We start from the raw sequence: 21,353 nt of genomic DNA, 5'->3' as shown, positions 1-21,353 counted from the left end.
TGCGCACTCAAAAAAATCATCTCTAAATAACAATATTCTGTCTTCATCCCTATTGTCGCCGTTTATGTGCTTAAGAGAAAGGAAAAGAGCAAAGTTGGCGAAGGAGTATTACGAGGGATGAAGGGATTATTCTAAGGCAGCGCGTGACAGCGTGTTTCAGTGATTTTCACTACAGTGTAATTCTCTTTCAAATGCGAGCACATTACTCACCATGACCATTCTCGTGTCCGGAGGTGAAGGGAAAAAAAGAAAAAAGCTCGTTATTTTATACCCGGTTAAAAAAAAAAAACGTTTCGCTTTTGAGCGTTTTTTTGTGGAGTCGCTCCCGAAAGTCTTGAAGGAGAGGTGTCGCGTGGACCCAAGGACAGTCGGATGCAGACAGGTCGGCTGAGAGATATGGTGAGATGGAGTCGAAAACTTACAGCTGCGGTCGGCGAGCGTCTATTGTTTCGTAAATTAATTGGGGGGAGTATCCAAAATAAAACAATAAAAACAAAAAATATCGGTTCCCTTGACTCTGTGGAGCTAGCAGTGCGAGCGTCCCTTTTTCCTCCACACCATTTATGGAACACAGTGTCAGGCTGGTGTGAGATCTGATTGGTTGAGCGGGGACAGACAGGGGGTGGCGCGCGCTGCTCTTGAGGAGACTGTTGGAGAGGGTGAGGCGCGCGCGAGTCATTGGGGAGCGTCGCGCCTTTGGGGAAATAGCGGTCTCTGATTGACAGCTAATAATTTGACCTTCGGTTGCATGTGGAAGACAGGTACATGTGACACGTTTTGGGTTTAAGTGTAGCGTCAAAAGCAAACTGTACCTGTGATGACTAGATAGGGAGATTATGTATAGTTTGGAACCTGAGGGAAGACGCACGCGCACATAGGCTACAGTGTTTTTTTGTTTTGTGGTTTTTAACTCAACTTGGTCGATATCAGTGTGTGAATTATGCAATGACTTCTGAATGCAATTTTCGAGACGAGTCTGTTGAAGTTTGTCTCGTGCAATACATGTTGTAATTTTGGCGCCACTAGAACATTTACGAACCTAAGACTTTTTAAACAATTAACAAACGTTTTTATGATATATTTGTGAATTATACGTTTATAATACAGTGGTAAATAAGACAGTTATTGGTCACAGCGTATTGTTGCTATGGTTACCTCCTCATGCGAACTTGGCATCTGTTTGTGTGAGTCTACTTGGCGAGAGATAAAACTAACTTATTTTACTAACTATCTTTTAACGTTTGAAGACCTTGTTGAAAAGTGTGTGTACACACACACATGTATAGGTCTACACATTTACATTCACATTTAATGTGTGTAGTTTGGAATTATTTTTGCTGTGGGTTCAAGGTCTCTCCCCCTCTTCCTCCCATAATTGGTTTAAACCCTTGTCGTTTAATCTTTAAAATGTGTTTAATATTGTGCTGTAGATCTTATTAATGCAAGCAACGTATTTCTAAAATTATTTCAGGTGTAAGGTCGAGTCTCACAAATCATGGTTACTCACATCGTAGAAAAAAAATATGCGTAATTTATTTAGTGCCAATAATATTGTGAATGTGATCTTTATATGTAGTATCTTGATGTTAAATTAAAAATCCAAATTACTTAAAAAAACAGGCTTGTTATTGTATCTCAATGTTATATTAGCATAGAACATCAGCAATAGCAGCACAAGCTAATTAATATTCATGACCATAGCCTTCTCATGTTGTGATGTCACAAGCTCATCTTGCTCCCCCTACTCATTCATGCACACACTATATTCAATTGCATCTACTCAGGTAAAAATGGACAGTCTTGTAAAATAATGTCATCCAATGCATTATTTTTTTCTTTCATTTTCTCTTTTCTAAACATTATTGCAAACTCTTCCCACATTCTCTGTTGTTCGCAGCTGCACATGCACTGAATCAATAATTAACCGCGAGACCAGCCGCTCCCACCCCTGACAAAACCCATTTCACATCTGCTCGCCGAATGAAGGGATTTCAGATCTTGTTTTATTTACCAAGATATGGAATTCATCACGGGCAAAAACACATTTCCTGCTTGCACCCATTTACTCCGCATATACAATCCTAATGTTACACATTCACTGGGTCTTCAGGGAGTTTTGTGTGAATGCATTTTGCTCTCAGGTTTGTTGTGGGGGAATAATGTGGGTGTCATTTTTATATGGTGTAGGTCTTTGTGTTGCTGTACTGGTAGGCTACAATAGAACAAATCACACGACTGGAATGGGCTGGGAAACGGCTGTGGTCTTATCGTCTCTTCACCTGCAATTCTAAAAACCACAGCGGAGGTCCCTTACGGTGAGCAACTGACTTGACAAGAACTACTTTTGGCATGAGAGTCCAGCAGAGCCATAAAAAATGAAAGACATTTCTCGCTAGATGGCCAGGCCTCGCTCTTAGGGACACAGTACTTGAGAGCTCGACCCGAGAAAACCCAAATTTCATGTAGACTATTTATATTTCTCTGTTCTTGTTAAATGTGTTTGGCCCAATAGCAGGATGCTGTGCTTCATGTGTATAGTAGTGCTGTCAATCGATTAAAAAAATATGAATCGCAATTAAAAACACTTACATTTTTATACGTTTTTAATATATTTTATAATGTAATAATTTCACAGTTAATCTCCAAATCAATGTATTTTAAATACTTTTTTAATGGCATCATTTTATGAATAAAGGCCAGGATCACTGATACTAATCAGTACCCCCCCCCCCCCCCCCCCCCCCCCCCATATACACATATCTAATAGGTAGGACATTTACAGAAATCCTTATTAAAACTAAACAAGTTCTTTACTCACTGTTTCACTGTTAACTTTATTCTTTGATTAACTTTACTGACAGACAGCATTAGTGGCTGCTTTCACTTCTAGACCAGCCGCTGCTGCACATGTTTCACACGTGTCTCATTCTCTCACAACACTTTACGTTCATTTAAGACTGCTCTTATGAGGATACTTGACAAAACTGACATTTTGTCATAATTGTGTGTTTTATTGTATTGTGGGCGCGAAAGAGAACTCGATTCTGGGCGCACGCACGATACTGCCACATGTCTTTCTGTGCTCCCTGTGTGTGTCTGGACATTCATATAATGTATAAACTATAGCCAAAGGATGACAGAAAAAACGGATGCTACGTTGACAGCATATATATTAGTTTCCCGGGCAAAGATTAATCGCGATTAATCGCATCCAAAATAAAAGTTTGTGTTTGCATAATATATGTGTGTGTACTGTGTATAATTATTTTGTATATATAAATACACACATATGCATGTATTTATTTAAGAAATATTTGCATGTATATACTGTATATGTATTTATACATAATTTACATTATATATAAATATAAATAATTTATATATAAATAAAAAAAATCTTAAATATATACATGCATATGTGTGTATTTATATATATACAAAATAATTATACACAGTACACACACATATATTATGCAAACACAAACTTTTATTTTGGATGCGATTAATCGCGATTAATCTTTGCCCAGCACTAATATATATATATATATATATATACATGGGCGTCGGAACCATTGTATATGGGTGGGACAGGACCCACCCACTTTTTAAGATCAATGATATTATACCCACTCACTTTTACCGTCTCTAATTCAGCGCATTTGTCTGTTCGCTTTTCAGAGCGCCGTCAGTCAAATCCATTCCACTTGAGGAATTAAAATAAAATTTTTTTTTTATTAAAATTAATAAATTAAACTCCATTTCCACTGAATCACTACATTATATTTCTCAACGAGCCGCAACTGACGAAAGTAACCGCCCGTTGTACCTTTCCAGTCAAATATTGCATTGCAAACATCAATAACAGCTTTAAGTTGTCATTGCTGGCAAATTACCGTATTAGGGGGATAATCCACGGATAGCTGTGCATTTAATGCACGACGTGGAGGCAAAGAACCGCCCGACGTTAAGTGGAGTTTAGTTTACTTGTATTTACTCCAGTAACAGTTTTCTGGGGGAGGACCCACCCACTTTTTCTTCTTCTTCCGACGCCAATGTATATATATATATATATATATATATATATATATATTTATATATATATATAGGGCCTATATATATAATTTATTACATGTATTAGATGCATAAATGCATAAATATACACATAATGGTTAAAATAGCATTATTCAAAACAGCAATGCACAGCCCATATAGCAAAATACACCATAATCTAGTAATTGTGTTTGCTTCCCATTTTGCTCACTGAACCATGTGGCACCATATGAGTTATAGAAGGCATTACCTTTCATCTTCCTCACAACAAGACATTAATTTAGGTCCCTCCCACCAACAGAGAGAGAAAAACCTGACTGTCGTTTCATTCATATCCAGGCATGATTCAATTATACAGGACCTCACATCACAGCACAAGCAAACTTGAGTCAGTTCTTTAACCTGTGTGAGTTTACCAATCTGAAGTCTAGCAACCACATATGGAAACCATCACTGAACTCTTCACAACCTCCAAACTGAACGAGAACAAGCAGAAACCTCTCCACCCTTCTGATACCACCAGCCATTTTTCATCATCACATGGTTGGCAGGTGGAAATGTGTACTTTGACTTTCACTTTCATACTGTGTGTTTATTCAGAGCAAGAGAGAAAAACGGTTGGGTAGTGGGAGACTTCTATACTCACTTTCTCTACGTCTGACCATTAGGCATTTCAGAGATTGTGCATGTGAGAGAGAGACATATTCATGTGGGTAGTCAATGCCAAGGTCTCTGCACTCTCATTTGGATGTAAACAAAGTACTGAGTGCCTTTATGTAGATGTATTTTTCATATTGTATTTCAGTGGAGTGCATTTATTGCATACAGATTAAATATTTTGCTTTTGATTTTTTTCCTTTGTGTCTTTTTCAGACAATAATAGCAGAACAGATCAGCTCCTGGCAATAGTAAGTTACAAACAACAATAAATAACAGTAAATAGATTTGAATGCTGTGACATTACTGTAATATTCATCATTACCAGGTATTCTACGCTATGGTTGCTTTTGTCAAGAGTCAAAGAAACATCAATAAATCATAAATAACAATGATTCTTACAATGGCAGTTATCTTTCTCTCTCTCTACCTTCTCTTTCTTGGAAATCTTTATAAAGGACTAAATGTCAGCTGCTGGTCTTTGTAACAGCTGATGCGGCAGATAGAAGAGGAGACAAGTCCCATCTGGAAGGTTCAATTTGAATTTCCCTGTATTCAAAGTTCCATAGATTACTAAAAACATATAAGCATGAGACAAATCAGAAATATCTGCACTGTACAGTAATATACCAGCTATTATGCTAGTTTCAAAATAGCCTATGGTTTGAAAATATCAGTATTTTGTTTTTAATCACTATAATTATACAATATTTGGGTAGTTGACCTCCATTTTAACATTTTGCCGAATCTCAACTAAAATGGTTTTCAAATTGTTATACAATTACACATTTTTTGTGACTCCATATGAATTGAAAAACTGCGCGGAATATTTGTATTGATAGAAATCACACCACAAGAATCTAAGAATCTAAAAGGGGGGAAAAATGATGAGCGGTCATAGCATCTAAAATGCACACGTTATATAGATATGAACCTAAAATCCTGTTAATAAAAAAATATAATTATTTGTTAACTACCCATTTGCAGCATCCAGTATGAGAGTGTGTTTTGAATTGAGGCCGTATACAACAGCAGTAGACGTGCAGGCTGAGGGAACGTGTCCAGTATGACTCAGAGGCTGCGTGTGACCCTCTGTCTCTATGTTCACTCCTGGGCTGGGTGGGGACAGATGGAGGGAGGGGTCTTAGGGATTAGACTGGCATGAGGTCTGCGGTGGGAGGTTTGGCCAAGAATGCATGGAGGTTTTGAGTGGGAGGATGTGACCTCGGGGATCTATACCATTGCAGAAAAGTGTATGTGTGTGTCTGTACACATAAACGACTTTCATTTAGTCATCATACGTTGGATAAGCCTCTCTGAAAAACGAACAGCAGGTAATAGCAGTCAAACTAAGATAGCATCATTTTATATAAGATGCCGTTATTTTGTCCTCCAACCCACATGCATTTTATGTCAGCCATTTTGCCAAATGGGCTTTTTATGCAGGTATTGCCGAGCTAAAGGATGGCTGTTCTGACCACCGGCGGAGGGGTTTAAAACAGGCCAGCTAATGTAAATCACATAATTTATCGGCTGTCAAAAAGCCATTAAAAGTGAAACAGCATGCGAATTGAGTAACGAGCTAAAAGCAACGAGGCTAATTGATTTATTTTCATTCTGTAAAAATGATGTTTTTATATGCTCAGCTAACTAATTGACACTGAAATGCTATTCTTTTTTAAAATCTTGGATATGTCCGTTATAGGCCTACAGTAGTTAAATTGGATTGTAAATTGGAATTTGATTTGTGTAATTGTGGATTGAAATACAGGTTTTTTTTACTCAGAACACAATTTCTTGGAAAGGAAAATATTCATGTTTATACGGTATTTCAAAACTCCCATTTTTTTTAAATTCATGTATCTGTTCTCTTTTTCAAAACTGAGTTTGGCTATGTGTGTGATTTTGATGCAGTCAGAGGTTTGGTCAAAGCCTTTGCTAGCTGAGCATGTAAAATGTCACTTTAGTTATTGTTCACTCAAACACTAAGAGACACATGCACACACCCAGAACTGCAATCTCTCTCTTTCTCCCTCTCTCTTTCTCTGCTCGTGCTCCTTTGTTTCTGGAGTACCCCTGATCCTCTGCGGCCGCTTAGCTCCAATTAGAGCATCCCACCAACCTGGCCTCTAACACAAATACACACACACAAATGCTTAGCCCCAGCCTCCTCTCACACTGCCTCATTTCAGCCCTCAATCTGACTAATTACTCTGAACCTTGCATGCCCCATCTCTCCCTGCTTCCAAACACACACACACCACCTGACTTCTTCCGTTGGCCATAACCACAAATCCAAGTGCTCTTGTTTGTCAAATATTTCAGATCTAGAGTCCACTCGGATGAGTGTGACGCATGCTCCATCAGTGTCCCGTCAATGTTATCGATTTCCACCATATGCATCTTGCTCATTCACTTCACATTCACTCCTGCTTTCTATTCTGAGAGTTTAACATGTTAAAACATGCAACCGACATGGTGATAATTGTTTCAACTGCGCAAAATCTTCCAGTGAGATTATTTTGTCTCAATTTTCACCTTGAATAATAACAGGTTTATTTAAAGACACTGAAGTGTAGATCCCCTGCAAGCTGTCAGCTGAAGTGTGTTAAAAATTGCGCATCTCATTTGGAGCCTTGATTAAAAAAAAATCCACTTTGTCCTGTTATTTGGGAATTCACTAGAAGATTAGTAATTAAAAAACTGAAATTCATTCAAAACACTGCATGTTTACAGTTTAGTTAAAGTTTAGTTAGTATTTTCCCTCAAATTACTTTGTTTAAGAAAGTCCAGTCAATATGCCAATAAAAATGCTAAACTTTTGTTTTAGAAAAACGTAAACATTAAGGAGAAAACGAAAAACAGATAATCCCAGACCTACTGTTTCTATTCAATTTTGATTTGTTGAAGGACAAATATTTTTTTTCTCCTCACATCAAAATCTCTCTCTTATTTGACATATCCCGATTGTCACAATTCTCATTCGTCTTGGGAGTAAGGGGTGAAGTTTTCTCCCTCTGAAGCAAATATCTCTTTCTGTCAGAGGACATGAGGATCACCCAGTCCAATTCCTGTTCCTGTCACCTTCTCAAAGGAGAACCCCGACACCACATCAACTCTTTTTGGCGGCTTCACCGCCAGGCAGCACTGCAAGTGTCAGGCTGCTGAGCTCAGGCTCGGCTCACCCAGATGGAGCTCGCCACGTTCAAATACGAAAAACCTGTCTGAAAACGACGGTCGTGCTTCGTATCTAAGATATTTTAGAGGATAAGGATTCAGGTAATGTTTGAGTTAAGATTTAACTGGTTAAAAACAAATATATCATCCATGTCGGTTCACTTTTTCCTCAAAGACTCTGAGAGTTTAGTAGATTTTCAGTGCTAATAAAATACATCTAGGTAAAAAAATGTGACTACTAATAATTATCATGCTGATTTTGATGGTAGTTATCATGGTGACTTTTTACATTTTACATTAAGGAAAGCCTCATGGATTGTGTGGAAAATTTGAAAAATGTGGCACTGGTGAATCCTTGAGCAGATATTTAACCCGGTGGGTGGTTCTCAAGGTGACATTGAGCAAGACGCTTTAGCTCTTTTCTGATCATTAACATCACTGACGATTCTCTCCATCTCATTTGCGTGGTGCAGTCACTGATGGTTGGCTGGAGGGAGACTGAGCGATGGTGAAGATCGAGTTGTATGACGGTTGGCTGTAGGGTGGCCTTTGCTGTGTTTGATCGCAGTCGGAGCTCTCGAGCACGATGAGGAAGACCGCTGTGGTCCATCTGGCCTGGTCTTTAATCAGTGCTTCCCTTCAGAGAGGGGGCAGATTTTTTTTTTTTAAATCTGCACCTACAGAATTTGATTCCGAGCATTTAAAGTATGTCATTTTTAGCTCATTGATATAATATGTAAAACTCATATCTCTGGGGTAAAATCGAACAGAAATGTGCCATCGATCTCGCTTTTTTCCTCTTTTCGTTCCCCTGTTCCCCCACCTATCTTTCCTTGTTTGTAGATACTCCATCACCTTGTCTTTCTGAGCCCTGGGAAAAGCATCGTCAGTATTTCTGCACCACTCCCCTCCATCCATGCTGTCTTTCTCCCAGAATTCATAGTGCCTTACTTATTCAGAGCAGACGAGAGCAAGGCAAGAGAAAGGAACAGATTCTGAAAGAGAAAAGATACAAGAGCCGCTAGCTGTAGACAGAAGGAATGCCTTAAGAAGCAATTAGCATATGTAACTTCTTTTTCCCCCCTCTGCCTGAAACAGGGTTATTTCAGTGAGTTTGTATTGATGTTTTTGAACAGGCTCCATGGCAGAGCATTTAATGCTGAACACTGCTGTTAGAGAGAATGCATTATTAATGTGAGGGGAAACTAACGGGGACCAGCAGCTCCTCGGGGCTGTGAAGAGGACGGTTGGCGTCTCTGAGGAAGCAACACCACGCCTCAAAGGTCTTCCTCGGTAATGCACACATGCCAGGCATCTATCATTTATTCATGACAGTCAGGCGCCTCCAACTCCCTTGAACAATTAACGAATCAATGAAATGTATGGGCTCAGAAACTATCAATACGGGGAAACAGCGCCGTTCGTCAACGTGTCAGCTCTTGGGCACAGGCTATCATTCAGGCAGAGAGCACATTTATCACTTCAAAAACAGCCTGCTTTGTCATAGCGGATAATCCTACTACAAAATGGCTGCCGATTCTGATGGATGATTGGACTTCCTTAATAACAACCGGTCAGGGTTGACTGCCTTTCTTAATGTATTTAACATGCAATCCAACACATTAGAGTGTTTCAAGGAGTCTTTGGAATCTGTTTTCCTGAACTTTGAGTAAGTGGTCAGTTTAATTTTGAATTAAGTTGAAATTTCTTAAAATATGGTAGCTCGTATAATTTGCCATCTAATGTTGCCCTTGTAGCCAGTGCTCAAGCTGTAAAAGTAACGTGTGCATAGTGAAAAAGGGAAGGAGAAAAATAGTGAAATTGATGAATTACTGGTGCTGCTTTCTACACTACAGCGCCTTTGCAATTCCTGTTCAATTAACAAAACCATTAATTACAGTACTTAAGCAAGCCGGGGTAAACCAGACAAGCAAGCATTCGTGCACTTAGCACACATTCATGTGTAAGCATTTAACGTTTCTCTTTTATAAATCACTCCATCCTCATTCCTGAAATACTGAATCATTAAAATGTCTATTTCTTTTTCTGGAAGAATAAAACAGCACTGCAGCTAAAAAAAACCAAAACAACTATTTTCTGTATTTGGAAATACTGTGAATTTTAGTATGCATTCTCAGTAACAGTCTTGAGTGCTGGCTCAGCCATAGAAATTACTCTTCCTTTGTATTTTTCCCCCTTTTCTGCTCTTTCTTTTATTTTGTATCTTTTTATGGCTTTGCTTGAATAGTCTCACTTAAAACACAAAGCTCTCGCTGTTCACTGAATCCTCTGTTTTGATGTTCTTTTTCGCAGCAGAAATCACAGCCCTGAAAATCCAGATGAAGACTAGACCTTTATTCTGTACGCAGAGAGAGGTAAGTGAACGTGTTTTCTTTGGGGACCATCATCGCCAGCACTCGCCCCCTGCTGCTGAAATCACAGGCTTTTTACTTCCAGGTCATGGTGCCTGTATAACTCACGCTGACCCCTCTCTTCGCTGACTTTTTTTTCAAAGAGAAAAAGGGGAGAGCTTTCAAGACCTCCAATCTTCATCAACACCAAGTCCCTGTGAAATCATCAAAAAGTAGAGGCAGTGGAAAAAAAATCTAATTTTTTTCATATACTGACTCGGGGCTCAGAGATTCAGTGACTGCCGTCCCTGGAGGAAGCATCTTCCATTACATAGGCACAGGGGCCAGATGTCACCTGTCCTCCCAGGCGAGGGGAGCTCTGGTGGAGCTAAGACTCTGAGGCAGGCTGCCCTGGTTCTCTCTCTGCCTGGCTGGAGACACCTGCTCTTCGCCTCAATGGTGACGGCCCCCAATGCAGCTTTTTTCATCTACTTTCACATGCACGAGCATCCTGAAGCACCGCGGGTGTGCGAGTGTGTGTATGTAAGTGAGGTGTGTGTTGTTTGTGTGTCATATTTATGTGACTGTGAGATTCACACACACATGCACCCTAGTGATGACGATAGGAACTTAATTTCATTACATTTGTTTCCTAATGAGCACTCTCATCCTGTTTCTCTGCTTAACATGCTTAAGCCTGAAAACACAAAACTGAGAGCATTTATGGCTCTGCATCCAGATTGCTTGAGCTAATGCTTCCTTAGACACGTTTCAGAGGATGTCTAGGGTCCCATGTAAATTGTAACTTGGGTTTGCCTCTTTAGTTAGTCCCAAACTCAGTTGTCAACTGGGCCATTATTGCAGTCAATTCATGAGAATACGTTTGTGCCACTGATTATGTGGTACTGAAACACAAAAAATTCTCTGATTGCAGGTCCATTTGCTTTCAGTTTTTTTTGTATTTCACATTTTTTTAATACAGACAATATTTTTTTATTGTCATCCATCAGATTACTTAAAAACAACAATCATATTTACTTTGGTTTTCACAAAATTAGGAATACGTTGTTTAGTTTCTCTTAATATCACATCTATTTACAATATGAGCGCAGAGCGCCACCATAATGCTCACACAGTATTTGGATGCAGTCCTGTGCAACATTTGGTGTATGTCTATTAAAAACCGGTGGTCCTGCATCACTAGTTTACGGAACAGGAGTTTCTGCACCCTGTCATTTACACATGCACACACACACTTGCGTTTGAGCAGTGAAAGATGGCTAATTCTCTCACTAATGCCTTGTGTGGTTGCGCGCGCAGTGCCCGTTGAGTGACCCACAGGTTAAATAGCTCATTCTTGCGGCCTTTTCTTCCAAAATGGCAAAGTGCCCTGACAAAAGCGGAGGCCTCTGAAGCTGCAGGGCTCAGGGCTCCAGATCTTTCTCTGTGATGGCTCTGCCATTTTCACACTAGCACAGAATAACAGATTGAAGCTTCTTGACAGAGCCATTGGAAATTCAATTTTGACAGAATATTGATGAGAAGTACTTAAAATTCTCAGCAGCGAGAATAAAGTGCTAGTGTCATATTTGGTTTAACACAGTAGCTTTTGTACCCAGCTAAATATACACAGAGGTAAAAAGGTATTGATGTCGAAATTCTGAGGTGAACGCTAATAACTCTGCGAGGAGAGACGTCCTACTAGAAGGAGAAAAAGGTGCTTATTTCTGAACAGGAAGTTGATCCACTGCAATCTACTGCTATTGTGTTGCGAGATGCGAATCTTTTCACAGTTGATGAGTCTGCTTTACTTGCTGCTTGGCTGCTCTTTTAGAGGATTCACACTCGCGCACACGCTCGCTATGGCTTTGTGCGGGGGTAGAATGCTGCACCTGTTCTCAGTACAGTTAGGCTGGGGTTGAGCAGCACAAATGAACTAATTTCCAGGGCTACATTGAACAGAGAACACTGCAATCACAGCAGGAGGAGCCTGTCGAGCCGGCAGATGGGCAGAGCTAATCATTGTTGTGAAATAGAGATGACCCTGCCTATCTCTCACACTGCCAACAGACATTTGCCAATCGCTCTTCAATTCCCTCTCCTCTCCCCCTCATCTCTGTTTGTTTCTCAGCTCCCTCCAACGAATTTAGGAGAGAACGTAACCTTCAAAAATGGCTGAAAATGAAGTTAGTAAGTGAGCACAAAAGCATTTGACAGAGTAGCTGTAACTCGTGGACTGCTGAAGTGTGTATGTGCATGAATCCAATCAGCATCAGAAATTTTGAATCCAGCAAATCTGCATCTGTTTGGATTAATGCACGTAACCCTACCAAGTCATATGTATTTTCTTCGGAACGTGACGCTTTTCTCATGATTGTACTTTTGTGCTATTTCAGAGGTTTTCATCATTTGTGCTGAATGCTGAAAAATGTTCTGTAATTGGAAATCACACCATATCCTGCTTAGCGAATTATCTCTAGTGGCAATGTGTCATGCTTGATTAATTTTAAAAAAAAAACACTGTGGTTATTAACCGTGATTAGAAATAATTTCAATGTCTTCTGGATGTTCGAGAACCCATGAGAGTGCTTAGCACGAGGATACCAAAATCAAACATAACTACTGTTATGTGATGCAACCGTTTTTCTATTTCCGCAAATAAAATGTTTTACTTTTATTAAATTATTGCAGATTGTTTATAGGTAGACGTTAAAATTAGTGATCCATTGCTTCTCTTGATTGCGCTTGGCTTTTAATGTCAGTTCGTGTTTGTAAAAGCATCTTCAGATCTAGCTCTGAGTGTTTTCATCGCTTGATTGATTTACTTAATCATAAAATACAATCATTACTTTGATATATGAATTCTACACATGCTGCGCATATAGAAATATAATTGAAAAAGCTGCATCCAAATGGAACATTCTAGTCGTTTTCCTCAGCAAGATGTCTGAGAGCAATCTAATGCATGTATAAAAAAAATACTGACAGAGAACTAGAAGGGAGAATAAAATCTCCCTCTCACAAAAAAAATGCCTTGACAGACCTCTACTTCTTCCCTGTACAATGATTTAATGTATGCAAATGATCTGGCTTCAGTTAATGAAGGCACAATTAATCTTTGTAACGATGGTCTGATTCAACCTGGTTAATTACAATCTGAAATGTGAGTTGTGTGTTTGCGGATACATGTGAGTCACAAATGCAGATTTTTACGAGAAGCAACAGTCCAGCTGCTTTTCCCTGCCCCCATATGAATAAACAGCACAATTTATTATCCATATGTGATTAAAAAAAATTAAAAAATATTGGCAAGAGTATATTTTTTATCCAGATAAAAAATAAATATTTGCATATAATGTACAATGACTGTTATTGTATAACAGTAAAATATTTGAAATTAAATTATGCCAGACATAGCGACTGAAAATTATATTTCAGTCATTTTATTGTTTAATTCTATTATTTAACATGAAAAGTGCAAAAGTAGAACTTTAAAACAGTTTGTTGACAGTCTCTCGTGGTGGAAAGAGAAACCGAGAGAAGCTTCACTTCTCATCAAACCATCTTTATCTTCAAAAAAAGATTTTACTGTAAACTGTGTTCTGCTAATGTGAAAAATCCAGAATAACACTTCACGCAGTCACACAGTTCATAACCACTAGTGGCGCATACATATCGCTGCCACTAATTTTCATTATATATTAAATGTTGCCTAGATTTTCCGCCTTCCCATGCTAAATAGTGACCAATTGCTGGATGACAATGGTTTTTCGGATTTACTAATAAACGTTTTGTAGTTCAAATGAGAATATTTGTGGTTGTGACTTTACATGCCTTGTCTCTTTTTTCTGTCTTCTTAGAGCTGAAGAATCACCAGGATGAATATTCAGAATGTTTCAAATCCCTGAGCTGTAGAGGATTTTAAGGCAAGTGTGTACACACACCTCAGAAAGGTTGCAAAGAAGGGTTTAAAAATCTCCTCTCTCTGCCTATGAACACCCAGCTGCATGCGATCGCAGTGTGTGTATGTATACTTGTGTGTGTGTGTTTGTGCACTGGCAGAAGAGCTCCAGTGCTGTCAGTATGAGTCTGATTTGTGTGAGAATGTGGTGCGGCTCCAGGCAGGCAGGCTGATCCTGTTTTGTGGAGACGAGGAACGAGAGCCCATCACAGATTAGACACCCACAGTTTCGTGTCGATTTAATGCACCAAGTCAGGGATTTATTCTTAACCGACCGGCGCGTACAGCACCAGCCAGCCAGGGCTTTCCCATACAGCCATCTCTCTTCCCCCCAAGACTGTAGTAGAATATCAGAAATGACTGAATGAGATTGTAAGGATGGATATCCACTTTCATAGCTCCAGACTTGAGTGAAATCACATTCATTATAATCAGGAAAACCTTAGCCAGCTATTTGTCTAGTATGCTCTGTTATGGCCACCTATCAGTGGAGAAATAAAACGGCTAAATTTTGATGTGCTACGAATTGAAGAAATACAATATAGCCACTCACATTTTGTTGAACTTCATGTAGTTTTGTAACTGATTGTGCAGTATAAGACACATGCTTTCTATTTCACACATTTCCAAGCACGTTTCTGCTGAAAGGCGGCAGGGAGCACCAAAACAACACATTCGGAAAGTTGTTTGAAATTCAAAATGATGCTCGAAACAAACCTCTCTCCTACATACAAAAATCTGTCCTTTAGCCATCTAACCTTACTATGCTCAAATGACTTTAAGCATACACACTAACACACACACACACACACACACGTGGCGCACTTTCAATTTTAGGCATCAGTACACTGCCGCACAAACATATTCCGAGCTGGAATACACAAACGATACACTTACACAAGCTGCTTTTTCTCACTCTTTCTCTTTCTCTCTGGCTAACTGATAGAAAGATCTAGTCGGAGTGGGCGGCCGTATCATCACACAATGAGGCATGAAAACATTGGCTAATTCAAGCCTTAGGGCTGCACACATTTACCTAAATTAAGTTAGTATTCTTATTCTACTGTGCCATCTATTTTCTCGTTCATATGTCTAACAGATCTGTCTATCCTCTTACCCCCAGCTCCCTGGCCCCCAGTTGGCTGGATGGATCTCGGGGGAAAAGCGGCGAGCCCATGCCTGGGAAGGAGCCCTCCGCCTGGGCTACTGCCGAGTTCTGTGAACACCTTACCATCATCTTCAGACACTGCTCGCGAGGTGCGCATTTACAGGGAAGAGGAGAAAAGAAGAGAAGAGGAAGAGAACAGAATGCTAGCCAAGGTGGTAACGAAATATACAGGCTAAAGAAATAGCAAGAGGCGAAACGAAAGAGAAAACTGGACTGCCACAGTGATAGAGAGCCGTGTGCTTACGTTCACATTGGCGCTGCACTCACACAAACACGCACGCACACACTCAGTGCAAGCCCCAGATGGGCAAGTCATCAAGCAAGCTCAGCAGTTACAGCTATCTTGCTTTGAGTAAATGAGAAAATGAAATGATTGTGCGTGGGAGAGAGAGAGAGAGCGAGTCTAGTCTCTCATCCATTACAGTACGCCCGGAGAGCAAAGAGGTTCTGCCTTCAGCTAGCAGACGTTTAACTGGACCTAAATGCTCAATCCCTGCACATTCATTTGGACCTGTCAGCTGCCACATTTAGAAGCATGGACACACTGATAAAACAGAGAAACATTACGCACAACAGAATAATGAACACACACTTAGAGAAGTGAGGTGACAGAAGAAGAAAATCCAATTCCTTTACCTCATTGCTCAACAAAGCAGCATTCAGTGTTCGGCTGATTTCAAACATCTTGTTGGCGGTGTTTCGTTTCTTGTCGCTTTTTGTGATGATTTTTTTGCGTTCTCGTGGCTCTACGGCTCCTTCTTCTCTACTGGAAATGGGAATCAGTCCCGAGAAAAAAAAGAAAGAAAAATGAACAGATTAAAAAAAAAGAAGAAAAGGAAGGAGAAATCCTCTATATGTGCTGTCTGGCTGGATGTATCTTCTCCTCTCTTGCGCCCGTGTTTTCTGGTGCACCTCTGTTAAATGTGGCGCTTGTGCCCTGGCTCACGGCACACGACTGAAGAGTCAATATTTTTTTTTTTTTAGCTCCCCAGAGTCAGCACATTAAAACAAGCAGTCGGTCTGCCGGGCTTCTTCCCTTATCTGTCCTCCACACACTCGCTCGCACAATGCGTTACGATCCTCACACTGCTCTCTAGCAGATTAGTTCGTCCCAAAACATAGCTCTTAGTTTAAACTCCTCTCTCTCTCTCTCCCTCACCCTTTCTCTTTCTCTTTCTCTCCTTCCTTGCTCCCTCCCTTCCTCACACTCCCTCTCTCTCTATCTCTCTTTACCCCCACCCCACCCTCCACTCGCTCCCTCTGTCTATTTCTCGATCACGCTCTCCTGCAGTTACAGTTCACAGTGTTACCACAAGGTGGGAAGACTGTTCATAACAGACATGACACAGGCACATCTGCCTTTCCTGGCTCATCTTTTCCTCTCCGTTTGGCTTCACGGCTCTCCTCCTGCTGCTTGCGGGGAACACATGATCGCTTTGGCACCCGCTCACCTCCATTCTCCTCTCTCTCGCCTCCCTCCGCGCCTTCGTCGCTTCGCGACAGCCTCGTTTGATGTATGGGAGAGAACGGGGCTGATTTATAGACCAATAGCATTAAGAAAACTTTGACCAGTGGCACCTAGCCGGAGAAAACCCCTGCTGAGATGTCGACATAACGTTCCCGGAGCATATTTGTGAAACGGACACGTCTCTTCCTCTGAAATGGCATCAGAGCAAGACATTGGCGTAGTTGTACACTGTTCAGTGCTTCGATTCACTGCTTCACATAGCTACACTGACCCCGAAATGCATTTGGATACTTATGTATGAATGTAAATATGTAAATAAATATAAATGCCACTGCATTAGATAACAAAATATCAAACCAAGTCGTATTTATTTTACAGAAAGGTTGCACAAGCATACTTTCTGGTTGTCAAATGTTAGGATGGCATGTGCATATTTAATGAGATGAAGAAACCTGTGGTTACTATGCTAGAGACAACTGTGTGAACTTACTTCATGCTAATATGGCTTGACCTTGGTTAATTCTGAAAGGTCTTGCATCATTTGTTCACATATTCCAAATTTGGCGTAAGTATTCAAATATGTTTTGGGGTACAATGTCATTGTACTGTATGTATAAAGGAATTTGTATAATGCCTGATTATTAAATTGCATAGACAGTTTTTGTCTTTCAATTGTGTTGTGTTGGAATTTGCTGAAATATAATCATTGATTCATTAGAAGTGGTTTAAAAAGATAAAAAATACAATAATCTTTAGATGAAAACTTAAACGCTGATTCCCACTTAGCAGGAGAAACCCGAGGAGTAATGACCTGTCCTCTGACTAATTAAACATAAACAAACAAACCCTTTAATTTCATTTAAGAATTACATAGAATAATAAACAACCTGATTGTTATCCAACAATTGAGGTTATTTTCTGTGTAGCATTATTTGTAGGAAAATACAGTAATCAAATCAGATTTAAATCATTCTATTTATTTATTTTTTTTACTTTTAATAACTGGTTGACTCATATTCTTGGCTTTAGATTTTAAAACGTTGTTTCATGATCCTTTATAATTCTTTTATATGGACAAACTTATAAAAGTATGAGCAATCATGAGGTCATTGTTATTCATTGATTTATTCATAGACTCGCAGATGTATTCCCATCAGCCAATGACCGCATAACACTGTAATCTTACCATTTAAAAAATAGTATTTGATATGCATACTAAATTAGAATTTAACAAGATATTTCATTTAAAATGTTTAGCTATAATTATAAAGAGAGTGGATAAAATTGTCAAGATTCATTTTGTTGTTTTGTGTTAAACAATTACTTTTTAATTGTTCAACATTAAATATAATACTGTCTATGGCAAAGCCTAATCATCATCTTTATGCCAACAGACACAGCTAAACTCAGGTACAAGACAAACCACAAAACCACATGTTTCTCTCTCAAAATAAAGCATGCAAGAATAAGTCATTTTCAACCTATGATCTGTTTTGTTTCTAGTGAGTGTGAAAAGCGGAGGTTAGCTAAAAGTGGGTATGACAGCAGGAAAATGAGCTGTTTCTTTCTTTCCTCTTTTTGAAAACTGCGCATGGTACAGTATGATCTGGTCTCCAGGCCCCATGAGAGGCGTGTGTCCAGTTAATAGCAGCCTATTGACACCGACCCATCTGTTAGGGTGGACTGAAGCCAACTGAAAGTAGAGAGATGGAGAGAGCGTTGAGAGAGAACACTACAATTTTTACGTCATAGATGGTGTGCGCATGAGACATTTTTTAAAACTGTATCACATTTGTTTTTTATTATAACAATTTTGTACCTCCACAGCATCTGCGTTGTAGCATTTAATGCTAAATCCATTTAGGATAACATCATTATAGGCAAATCTTATGAAGTTAAGAATCCACCTAGTGGGTTGCATGCTAAGGCACCATTGCTAAAAGAGCACTGTTTTCTCACTCTCGCTGTAATTATGTTATCACTGTGCAGGATTTCATGTTTGTCAAGTACCGTAGCCTATACCGGATTTTAGTGTATACACCAGACCTGGTTAAAAATCGTTCAGGAGACATTGTGTGTAAATGCGCACGCACTGGGATGGGCTGTCACTTGAATCATGGAGTCTACTGCTTGATTCCAGAGTCATCTGCCTCTCATTCTCCCTCCTCTGTCCACCAGGGTCCCAGGAGGATTCTGATTGCTGTCTCCATAGTGACTCTATGTGTCTTCATAAAGCCTGTTCAGAGCCTGCCCCTTCTCCTGTGTGCTGTCTGTTCCATGCAGATGACCTGCCATTCACTGCAAGGGACTCATGCGTGGATTCCCAACATGGTCCATCTAAAAAGGGTTTCCCTGTACACCACCAAAAACATGTTGGGCATGTTGGAAATGCACACCCACACTTACAAACACTCAAGTTGACTCTATAGAGTGTTTGCTTCAAATACCTCTAGCCCAAAGAGAAAGTCTCATCTTTAATGTTTAACTCAATCCAGTTTTGCCATAACAGTTGGCGTCACACTCGTCTCACATCATTGTTAGCAGCATAGTCGGTTATAATGGTGGGGTAAAACTTATTTTTGATGTGGAAAAACATTGCGTCTCGTGGGAACCAATTAAAAAATCAGAGGATCAAGAAGTGGACTGTACTTCGCTTTTGTATTCTATGATTGATGGGTTCATTAAATCATGTGTTCACTTGGCAGATCGCATGACAGGACCAGCGTGCGAAGAAGAAGAAATTCTGCTTTTGCAGGCATGTCATAATTGTCATAGGAATATCTGCTCTGATTCTGTTTCCCCTACAATTATATTTCCTGTTTTTTGTTCACAGATATATGCGGTAGGTGTATGCATGTACATCGCATGCACCCTGGAGGAGATCGCTTTGAGCGATCTATATTTTTGTTGCCCGATTCATAATACGAATTGACAGTCTCAATAAATAAACAGGGAGGCATGGAGCCAGATAATTGGAGATGTTAGGGAATGACATACCATGAAGGACAGCTTTTCAATTTTCAGTTTGAAGGGTGTACTGTGCAGCATCATTATTTAAAAACAATCAAACTACCCCGGCTGCCCTGCTGGTTGTAGTTTGCCGTCAAATATGATCGCAAGGGAAAAAATCATTGCCAATTTTGTCTTATTAAAGATGACCCCCGTTCTCTTCATCTGCTTCTGACACTCGCCGCTCCGCTCATAACCTGAAAATTAGTGGCTGAGGGTCTCTATGTCTGTGTCCTCCTGAAACGCAAGTCATATGGTTGTTCATTTGCAGGCTAATCAGAAAGCTGCACTATTAATGGAAAATGAATGAGGTCGGATTTGATTGTGGTTGATGGCAGAGGCTATGCTCCAATTGTCTTGGAATCCATACACTTTAATCAATCTATATTGAGAGACAGCCAGTGTCGGTGTGAGGAACATTGCAATTTTTTTCAAAATTAGACACTTGAAGAGGGGTGGTTAATGACCTCAATCTCTGTCCGGATCTCACAATATAAGAAAAAGAAATATCAGCTTCTAGGTAGCTGGAGATAATACTATGCTTTTTTAAAATTCATATAAGGCCTACATGTTGAGTGCTAACCTGCTTTATTTCTTATCTGGGAGTGAATTCCATTCAGAAGTGAGCATCTTCTTTTGAATGGAATTGAATGGAATCACACAAATGTGACCATTTGAAAAATCCTACACAAAACCATACATCACATCTACTTTATTTTGAATCTAAGTGTTGCCAAGAACATATAGTAAACACAAAATTCATGTTTATACAATAACTTTAGTTATCGTGATAACTAACATTTGTATCAAATAGTCTGTGTGTCAGCATTGGTTACAGCAGGCAGTGATGATAAAAGTCAGGATCTAGGTCCAGTAATTCTTTTAATAAAATCAAAATAAGATACTCAGGTGACTAGAACTGGCTAAATAAACAGAACGACGCAATCTAATTCCCGGTACACATTGTACGATTTTGGGCTGTCCCAGAGGAAAAATTACCAATTGTGTCGATTTCTGTGGTTGTGGCTCCTAAACAGTGGTAAGAGAGGTTCAAAGACGGCTGTTGTCACGGTCTTGTGACCAAAGATAGTCTACGATAATTTTCTGACTGTATCATCTCACAGTGTGTTTGCTGCTACGGCCTACGTCTACTGACTAGCCAATAAAAACACAACATGAAATGGCATATTGATCAACTTAAAACGCTAAAACTACTTACCTCAAGCTGCATTTGCAAAATAGACATGCCAAGTTGCCTCTTTTCCCTAGCCATAACCGCATCCATATTCTACACTTTCGCTTACAGTGCTCTTCTTTTTTTCAGCACACATAAAAACCACAATTGCCAAAGTGGGATTTATCTTGCTCTATTTGTTTACCACTAGCGTAAATAGCGCATGCTGATGATGTTTTATTCTTCTACTACCTTGCGTTGTAGCCTATGATCAAATAGGGCTTTTCACACTGGCTTATAGTCGTTCTAAACACCGCTTTTAACCCTGGGTAAAGGAA

The 21,353-nt window shown here is 39.7% G+C and overlaps 1 protein-coding gene across 10 annotated transcripts in view; it reads right to left on the bottom strand.

Moving 5' to 3' along the window:
• The window catches only part of elavl4 (ELAV like neuron-specific RNA binding protein 4), a 77,471-nt gene extending 60,556 nt beyond the window's left edge, over positions 1–16,915 (bottom strand). For 2 of the 10 annotated variants that reach the window (XM_082188316.1, XM_082188312.1), the window contains exons 1-2: positions 16,001–16,909; positions 15,314–15,442 (exon numbers count right to left, since the gene is read on the bottom strand). In XM_082188316.1, the coding sequence (XP_082044442.1) occupies positions 15,314–15,442; positions 16,001–16,048 (177 nt within the window). In that variant the 5' untranslated portion in view covers positions 16,049–16,909. Of the gene's footprint in view, positions 1–210; positions 571–15,313; positions 15,443–16,000 lie in introns of those variants that run through there. The other 8 variants (XM_082188311.1, XM_082188308.1, XM_082188310.1 and 5 more) reach the window with 7 other exon arrangements.
• Between the last annotated feature and the right edge of the window lie 4,438 nt (positions 16,916–21,353).

The sequence above is a fragment of the Leuciscus leuciscus genome (genome assembly GCF_965113295.1).
Source record: "Leuciscus leuciscus genome assembly, chromosome: 13".
NCBI lineage: Eukaryota > Metazoa > Chordata > Actinopteri > Cypriniformes > Leuciscidae > Leuciscus > Leuciscus leuciscus.
The sequence above is the reverse complement of the archived record's forward strand: the minus strand, read 5'-3'. Positions and strand labels throughout refer to the sequence as shown.